Below are 9,676 nucleotides of genomic sequence, written 5' to 3'. Positions count from 1 at the left end.
GCTCAATAATTTAATTTCGAGCATAATTTCCAGTTTTTTTATTCAAGATAGTTCATCTTGATAAGTTGGTTTACATCACAGTTGGTTTAGCAAAATGATTTATTGAGTGCCTCCACTTAATAGCTAAACTATTGCTTACGAGAACAAAATTTTGTATATCAGTTTGATATAGGTTATATACGAAAGTATATTACATTCTACCCTCACAAGTGGTTCAGGGTCAGGAACCAAATAATTCCATCTTATTATTATTGATGTGCGGTGTATATTTTGATTAACACCATAACGCATAAAGATGGGTTCTTAAAGTTGAGGAAACAAGTTAGTTTTTCTAACATGAGGGGGAGACAAGATACAACAGTTGAGAAAAAGTTACATGGAATGAATTATCATTTGTTCATATAGATCCTCGAATAAGATAATATGAACTTGAAGTTCATAAAAGGATAATTCATGTGCAATATAATGCAAAGCATTCCAGACGCATTTGCTGACCCAAAGAAAGTAACTATATTCTCATTGCAAATGCTCCTATTAGAATAAGTCCTAGAAGGACAAAGTCTATAGTACGCTTAAAGCATATAGAAAAATCGGTTTCAAATAAACTTCTTGATAAAGAAGATGAGCAAATGATCAAAATGATCATAATAAAGGAGGCAAGCGATCTAGAAGATCACATGACATAACACTTCATAAAATCTCAAAAGAGATTCAGGTACCTGAAAATATGAATGAAGCTATGTTATGTCTTTATGAAAAAAATATTGAAACTGATATAAAATGTTTGTCGACGACATCTGTGATAGCGCTAAATATATATATGAGGATCTTAAGTCTGAAGAAACAATTCAAATAGAATTGGTTTCATATGAAAGACATATAGTTTTGAACATGTAGTTCAAACACTTGAAAGTATAAGTCAATGGTATGTGCAATCAGTTTTCGATATCTTATATGTCTAGCATGACATGAAAACTTGATATGCATCTAAAGTCTATTATATGGCTTATATGACATAACAATCCGTGAAGGATTTAAATTGCTTAAAGCATATAGAATTCATGGTCATGAAGTACTACATCCTCAGTGCAATTTGTGCACAAATGTATCTTGCTATAACTATATGCATGATGATATGATTGCAATAGTTTTTACCTCTATGTGAAGATATTGGACTGACGATTCCAACAAGATCATATGAAGATAATTCATCTCTATCAAGAATGATGATTTCAAGGTGCAATATATTCATTCAAGTTAATATAGCTGATTTGTTCATCAAATCTCTACCAAAGATCTTTTGAAGATGGTGCACAAGATTGGAATGCAAATGCTCAAGGATGTGAATTGATGCTCTCATCAGGGGGAGTTAATACGCGTTGTACTCTTTTTCCCTTACAAGGTTTTGTCCCACTGGGTTTTCCTTGCAAGGTTTTTAACGAGGCAACCAAAAGGCGTATTGTAGATATGTGTACTCTTTTCCCTTCTCTAGAATTTTTTTCCCACTGGGTTTTATTTTAGTTAAGGTTTTAACGAGGCACATTATCTGTTCAATAGACATTCAAGGGGGAGTGTTATAAATAGAATTTTATTGATGGTGAATGTCTATATTTAGAGAGATTCTAGGGTTTATTACTTGGTGGCTAAGTCACTCTCTCCCTATAAATAGAGGGTTCTATTCCATTGTAATTCATCCCAAATCAATAAGAATTCTCTCCCTCTACTTTTCTCTGCAATACTCTTCTTCTTCTTTTATTGTTTTATAATAGACAAAGAATTTTGAAAAATGTTTTCCCTTCTCTTGACAGGGAAAACATTTTCCTCCAATTTTCCTCCAATTGGAGGAAAATAAATTCATAAGGAAAAAAAAAATATCCAAAACATTTAAGTCAACCAAATATGAGAAAATTGAAAAACATTTTCGTTCGTACCAAACACACCCTAACTTTTCATACTTATTCATGATTAAGCTAAATAAAAAAATATGCCAAGAACTTTAAATAAATTTAAAAGGATATACTCCATCAAAGAAATAATATTTTTTTAAAAATGAAATTTGTATTTCACCTTATCCAATAAAAAATAGAAAATGATATCCAATAAAAATATTATTTTAATGTGTAATAAAAAGCCCCATCTTAGAGTAATTATTTAACATTGATTGCTAGAGTTAAGTTCAAAAAAATACACCGGATAGTAAATTTCTATTTTCTTTTTCCCTGAAAAATAGAAAATCCTCCTCAGAATTTGGAAAAAATATTCCAGAAAATGAGTAGCTCAGCAACAGCACCATGGAAGCAGCTTCTTCTCAAGTCCCTCAGCTCCAATTCCCATCTTAAGCATTCCACCTACTTTCAGCTCGTAAAATCCCTTCATTTTTGTTCCAATTTTTACTTAATTTTATTAAAAAGGATTTACCAAAAAAATTGTTCTTTATGATCTAATTTTGCTTCTGGTATTATTAGGCAACTGTTGGATCCAATGGCCGACCCTCTAATCGAACTGTTGTCTTCAGGTCTGTTTTCAGCCTTTTAAGCTTATAATAATGCTAAATTCAGAGATTTTTTTTTTCCATTTTCATTTTGGGTTTTTGTTTTGATTTTTGCAGAGGGTTTCAAGAGGGTACTAACAAGATTCAAATTAATACTGACTCACGAAGCCGCAAGGTCTGTATTCATTTATACCCTTTTCCAAGTTATGGCTGTTATTTGGGAAATTAATTGTGACACCCTTCTATTTTTATAAGCGTATGCAACTTTCAAGAATTCATATAATAAACTATTCAAATTTTAACGCTTTTAATTGATGTTATCTGAACTGTGAGGATTCATTACGCCAGCTGCCAGCCTACGGCACTTCTCCGTTATGCGGGCTTGGGACTGGCAATGTGAGCAAGCTCACACTGCCAGAATTTTGGGAACATGGTATGTGAGAATTCATATATCCGACCCTAACTATTGTTTGAGACTGAGGCGTAGTCGTTGTTGTAGTTGTTAGTATGATGTTATCTCTGTCAAGCTAACTTATTCACTGTTATTTTGTTAATTTTATCTTCTTCTATTATTAGTTTAACATAAGTCAAATGAACGCTATGGTCCATGGTCATATGAACAACCAACACATAAAATGGGACGGATGATTTTTTTAGTTGTTTCTATTTAAGTTGTGAATCTTGCTTAGAACTGATGACAGTTTACTCGAACCAGTGCAGATTGAAGAAGTTAAGCATTGCCCGTTTGCCGAGGTATTTGAACTTTGCTAATTCAATGTTTCTGGAGAGAATATAATATGATTCAGCTCCTTTCTTTTTTATGGCTGGTCAAATGTGAAACGTTTTTTTGATTAATCCAACGTTGTTCGGACGGATCTGGTAATGATTCAGGTGTGCTGGTATTTCACTGAAACTTGGGAACAATTCCGAATTCATGGAAGAGTAGATATGATTGATGCGTCAAATTCTGACCCAGATAAACTTCAGGTAATTCTCGCAAATCTACATTTCACGTCCTTCTTTTACATATTCTTGTGAGAGTTCATAAGTTTGTTTTTGCTCTACAAGTAATATATAACATGCCTCTATCTGTTAAGCCCCATTCTCTGATATTAGGCTGTGTTAAAAGCTCCAATTGAAAAACTTATCCAAAAAAAGTTCTCCAACTGAAAAGCAATGAATGCATTCGATACTAGCAGTATTCAACATTTGGCTGTGTTTCAAATACCATGCTCTCTGATTGTGCTAAAAGCTTTTCTAAAAACGTTTCATGGTGGAATAATGGTGGTGCTTTCGACACAATTCTATTATTCACATGCTTCTGCTCTAGATATCCTTGCATTATCTGCAAAGCTCATAGTTCAGTTTTTGTATTTAATCCCATTGTTGTTTCTCTAATCAGCTTAACTGGGTGCAAGACTGCGTAAAAAGCAAGTTACTTGATCAGTTCAGGATACTCTTGAAAGTGATCTACAGTGCCAATTACTTCTAATGACATTAGCTTCATAACTGGTCAATTGATGAGATACCATGTATATGTAAAGATTTTAGTAGTTATAAAGCAGAGATCTAATATATATTGTACTGAATCTCTATAAAATAGAGATCTTCACGGTAATTAAACTTTCTGCCTCAATTTTTTCTATTAGAAAATAATATATTTTCTTCTTTATATTCTGATAATAACAATTCAGCAAAGAGAGGCAGCTTGGTTTGCTGGTTCTGTGAGATCAAGGCTACAGTATTTGGGGCCCACTCCAGGGATTCCTTCTCTAGATGAACAACCATCACACGATTCATTGGATCCCTCTGCTGGTCCAGTTGATGCATTCTGCCTTCTAATTTTGGACCCTGAGCAGGTGCGGGTTTTCCCTGTTCATGTAACTTGAACAGACAAGAATATCACCTCTGTAACTTTTCAGTATTTGTGTTACTTACAGGTTGATTATCTGAACTTGAAGAGTAATGAGAGGCTGTCATTTACGGCCGGACAAAGTGTCAATGGTGAGAACTTTTGGACGCAAAATAAAGTCAACCCATGATATTTGATTTGTCATCCCATGGATTATGCTTGAACTATTGCCGGTTCAAAACCCCAATCATACTATTGGCATATGGACCGTAATGAATCTTTTTAATACTATTGATATCATTCTGAGAGGAACGTTGTTCTCTTTGACTAAATAAACGAAAATACAGTGTTTCATATGTAATACGATCTACCATTACATTATAGAAATTTGATGTCAGAATCATAAGAGACAGGAAATTCAAGTGTGAGAATTTTATTAATCAGATTAGTCATGGTTTTGCATACCTGTCTACAAAGACCTCCAGTATTCTCCTCTTGCTCCCTCAGTGTGTTTTACTTCTGATTGTACTATACGGATCCATGATTTGAACGCGATATTGCTTGCAAAACATCTATGCAAATGAGTATTTCAGGTTATGCCAATCAGAAGCTTAAAAAAGGGACTGTGACTTTGTTTAATGAGATTGTGGAATACTCAGTTTAGCAAGAAGTGTCCCCAAGGAAGGGCATGCTAGGTGATTATTCCTATATGTAAAATTAAAGGGCCTATTTATATTAATTTTAGTTAGTTATCTGCCAAATTGTGTGTCATAGTGGGAGTTCGTCGTATCAACGATGCAAGTTATGGAGTCAGTCAAGTTTCTAGACTCTCTTTTATCCTTCTCCTCAGGGGATTTCTTCAGTTGTTAGAATGTGAGATATAACTTGTTCCTTTGTGGATTCATTATGGATTTGTTGGAGAATGGAATTTAACTAAAGCCTATTTTAGATTCCCAAAACTCGCTGAATTTAAATCTCTAGTTAAGTATTATATATAATCATTGTTCATTTCTTGGTTTCTGTAGTACAATGTACTACCAAGGTGTTCTGGGTTTAATCCGTTATGATGCTTTGCATCATCAATCAAGGCTGTTGAACCTGATGAAATAAAAATATCTATTCTCTCTGTATTTTTATATAATGACGGTGTCAAAATGCGAATACTAATCTAATGAGATTTCACAGTTCCTGATGAAATCAATCAGCTGAATTTGAAGCACATGCGTACTAAGGTACCTCATCCTAACCTCTAATGCTTCACTTTCTGTTTGTGGTCCCTGGTATTCTTTCCATTGTGTCGTTGCCTCTTGTGACAATTTGAATGAACAAATGCTTGTGCTAAGCACCTGCCAGTTGTGCTTTGAAGGAAATGTTAAAGCTGAGTGCTTAAGGTAATAAGTTTATTATCTACCATCTAATGGTATGTTTGGACTTCACAGTTTTTGTTCCTAGTAAGCTGCCAGCAGCTTCTCGGAGTCGGTTCTCATACTTACCATTTGGCTTTTTATTGTATTTCCTATTAATGATTAATCGTTTTCCAATTTCCTGTGTTCATATATCCTACCGACCACTTCTTTCTTTTATTTTTTATTTTTTGTGGGGAGTAGGAAGGGGCATAGATATGCCTACGTCATGTGTCTATATGCCGCATAAGGGCAGCTTTGTCAAGATGTTAAAGGCAAATGGATGAACAGGAAAGACAAGTCCCGATTTTAATAAAAAAACTTGGAAATCTCAACAAATGCCATTCTTTGAAAAAAGAAAAAGAGCAATGTATAGGCTTGCACTGTTGGTTGGTCAAAGCATCTCCAATAGAAAAAATATAAACCATCCATTATTGTTGTTATCAACCTCAACCCCAATAAACACATATATATCTACTAGCATTTGGGCAAGTCTGCTGGAGGATGAGGAAGTCTTTCTAGTGGCCCGTCCCCGTTCTTCACAATGAACACCACCGATAAGCCCCAAGATAAATGTATCTCCAAATGACAGTGCATAAACCATGCCCCTATACATGAAAATGGTCCATCCATGAGTTTATTACAAGAGTCAGTCGAATAGTTAAGAGATGAAATTTAGACTTTAATTTATTACCTGGATTGTCAGCAATGAATCGAATAGCAGCCCATCCACCTACTGGAACTCCAATTGTGTTCATGTATGGTGGATCCACCAGATTGAAGTTGGCTATTTCGGGATCATAGTTTCCGGTACCATAACCCACAACGTAAAAGCTGTAGCCATGAAGATGAATAGGGTGGTTCTCCGTTGAGATAGTGCCGGTGTCCTGTAGGATAAGTTGAACCCTAGTCCCATAGTCAAGGACATAGGTTCTAGTTCCATTTAGAGAATTTGTGTCATTAGGAGCATTATTAGGTGCCCCATTCACAAAATCGTAGAACTTAAGGGGTACCCCAGGAAAATCTTGAGTGAAGTACCCATTGATGTTTTTGTAGTAAGCTTCTAAAATTGAAATGTTAGGCTTAATAAAGCTGATGTTATTCATGGAAGCAGCCATGACTCCACCCCCTTTAGCTTGGCAATCTTTCTGGGGATTCTTGGACCGGCATTTTTGCACGTTTAGTCCAATTGTCAAGAATAGGTTTTTGTCAATCTCCTTAGGAACAGCGACAGGATTAAGACTTCTAAGCCCATCCATGACTGTCTTAACTGCAAGATTATCATCGAAACGTGGTAAAGCTGCAGGTAAACTCAAGTCATTTGCTCTGGCGCCATAATATTGGAAGTAAGCAATTGATGATATGTTTTGGAATGAGACATTTCTAGCAGATTGGTAAGGTCCCATGGCCATCGAATATCTTGCTATGGGTTGATCTGCTGTCACTAGGACGTTTAGTGTTTGACCTGGACCGAGCATGACTCGGTCTGTGATCAGCGGTTTTGTGTACTCTGCATCAACTTCAATGATAGTCAACTTGTGATTTGCTATGGCAAAGAAATGCTCCTGGTTCAGAGCTGCATTGATTATCCTTAACAGGTATGTCTTCCCAGGAACCACATCTATTTTATAAAAATCTGAAACAAATCATGACACTTTTAGCTAACACGAAAGGTTTAAAACTAACAAATATTCCCATTAATGGTAGAAGTTTAATCATATTTCCTTCTTTTTTGAGTTAAAGGTTTTGAAGTAGAAGTTGAGTAATGGATGTCAACATTTACCATTAGCGGAGCAATTATAGTTAGGGCCGGGGTGGCCATTGATAGTAAAAGCATCAGCAGGTGGCGGCGCTCCACCGCTAGCTAGAACTGCCTGCTCAACTTGCATGATGTCTTTCATCCAATACTCTCCTGTATATTCCCAAGTTTGAGAATTGTAAAACAGTTTCGAGAAAGTCAGTGTATATAAGTTAAATCTTTTAAGAAAATCTTGGGAAATAAGATTGTTTTGGATTAGTTATTGAGAAAATAGTTCTTGATATCATTCCTATTCCAAAAAGGATTTACGTTATATACACAGTCAGTGCATAGTTTTTTAACACTACCAGTGGAATATTACCTGTTATAGCAAATTGCTTACCATTTACTCTAGGTGGTCAGTACACACTTGTTAAATAGAGTTACTTGCAATTACCTTTCAAATGACATGATTGTGTAAATAGTTTTAAGTCCGTTATTACACAGAACTTAAACTCTTCTAAAAAAAGATAACTTATATTGAATCAATGTACCTAAAATAATGATATGCTCTTCATAGGGAAACTTGAAAGGGTAAGGGACACCCTTCTTAGGGTAAACAACAATGGCGCCATAAACAGTGGCGCGAAGCCACGAAACATGAGCATGCCAGAAAAATGTGCCCTTCTGTTGCACCAGAGTAAACTCGTACGTGAAGTTTTGTCCAGTTTGTATAGGGCATTGTGTAATGTAAGAAGGGCCATCATACCAACACGATAGCCTCTGCCGGATTCCATGCCTGATGAAATCTTCAAAAGCCCAGGTAAGTTTGCCACAATGTGAAAGAAAAAGAGATGTGAAATAACCTAAGGAAAAAGTTTGTGATTAATCACCAGTGGATTGTGATATTGTATGGAGATTCATTTGTTACTCTGACGATAATTTTATCGTCTTCTTGAGCATAAACAACTGGACCTGGATACATTCCATTGATAGTTGGAATGTCTTTGGTGTTACATAGCTTAGTTATTCTAGTTGTCTGCACCTGAAAAAGAAGAAGTAAAATTTTGATTATAAAAGAATAACCACTGAGTAAATAAAGAAACTAGGTAAAACAAGAGGATTAAACCTTGAAGTCATAGAATTTTGTTGATCTGCCTCTTGGCCATTGTGATGTAAAACCTTTAACATTGTTGCTGTAATTACTGTAGAGTAAAAAGTTAAAGCAGAAGTAAATAAATAATGTATTGACCAAGTTTATCATGTTGAAAGTTGGAGAAAGGGTATTACAAATAGACAGGAGGAGATTTTTTTTTTTTTTTCAAGGAGATGACATGTTTTATATTACTAAGGTTTGAATGAATATATACAATGAAGAGAGATGTTGTCTAGCTAGATGTTTATATTTGGTAGCTTCCATGATTTCTCTCACATGTTTTTATAATAATAAGTTGTTGGACTTTTGTATAACTTATTATAGTCCCTGAACAGACTAACATTTTCCTTTTGGATTTAAATTTATACATGTAACAATGTTATTTTGTATTATTTGCAGGTTACTAACCATGCTTGTTACATAATTTTACTCCCTCGGTTTCATATTGTGTCTTAATTTGACCAGGCAAGACGTTTAACAATATAAAGAAGACTTTTAAATTTTGTGGTCGCTAAAGATATGTATAACATATCAAAAATACCATTGAATCTTGTGGTTTTAAACATGTCATGTTATTCGTATAAGGGGGTGTCATTAATGGTAAAATGAGAATATTGAAATCAAAAACTTACTAAATATAAAAAGACAAACAAGTTGACTTGACCGCGTGAATTTGTACATAAAATCTTTAACAATAACAATAAACTCAGTGTAATCCTATCTTGTGAAGGTAGAGAAGCCCAGAAATATGTGTGCAATCCTGGACTTTTGAGTAGGGACGACTACTTCCTCAATACAAACACACACCCCACAAACAAATTAAAACCCCCTTGGTGTCCTTTTATCCATCAAAAGAATAAACATAAATTCATACAATTATACCATGAGGGCCATGGCATGATCACATACAAGTGCTACAGTTGTCTACAATAGCTAGTAATAAACAAGCTATATCTATAATTTGTCAACTCGTGCTTAAGTAAATTGTGTCGTTTAAAATGAGATGGAATGAGTACTTGTATACATATTTAGGTCA

At 34.8% G+C, this 9,676-nt stretch overlaps 1 protein-coding gene across 1 annotated transcript; it reads left to right on the top strand.

Moving 5' to 3' along the window:
• The first annotated feature begins 2,195 nt into the window (after nt 1-2,195).
• Nucleotides 2,196-7,231, top strand: LOC109209270 (pyridoxine/pyridoxamine 5'-phosphate oxidase 2). The gene is made up of 9 exons (XM_019372514.1): nt 2,196-2,361; nt 2,466-2,515; nt 2,609-2,666; nt 3,212-3,244; nt 3,383-3,478; nt 4,186-4,350; nt 4,432-4,495; nt 5,529-5,575; nt 7,053-7,231. The coding sequence occupies exons 1-9, from the start codon at nt 2,269-2,271 to the stop codon at nt 7,131-7,133; spliced, it is 687 nt and encodes a 228-aa protein (XP_019228059.1). The 5' UTR covers nt 2,196-2,268; the 3' UTR covers nt 7,134-7,231.
• Nucleotides 7,232-9,676: the final 2,445 nt, after the last annotated feature.

This window comes from Nicotiana attenuata, unplaced genomic scaffold (genome assembly GCF_001879085.1).
Source record: "Nicotiana attenuata strain UT unplaced genomic scaffold, NIATTr2, whole genome shotgun sequence".
Classification (NCBI taxonomy): domain Eukaryota; kingdom Viridiplantae; phylum Streptophyta; class Magnoliopsida; order Solanales; family Solanaceae; genus Nicotiana; species Nicotiana attenuata.
The sequence above is the reverse complement of the archived record's forward strand: the minus strand, read 5'-3'. Positions and strand labels throughout refer to the sequence as shown.

Bases quoted from the DNA above. Each gene is read 5' to 3' on its own strand.
- LOC109209270 (XM_019372514.1), top strand. From the start codon at position 2,269: ATGAGTAGCTCAGCAACAGCACCATGGAAGCAGCTTCTTCTCAAGTCC. The intron at 2,516-2,608 runs GTCTGTTTTCAG...TGATTTTTGCAG, and splicing joins AATCGAACTGTTGTCTTCAG to AGGGTTTCAAGAGGGTACTA. The intron at 2,667-3,211 runs GTCTGTATTCAT...GAACCAGTGCAG, and splicing joins CTGACTCACGAAGCCGCAAG to ATTGAAGAAGTTAAGCATTG.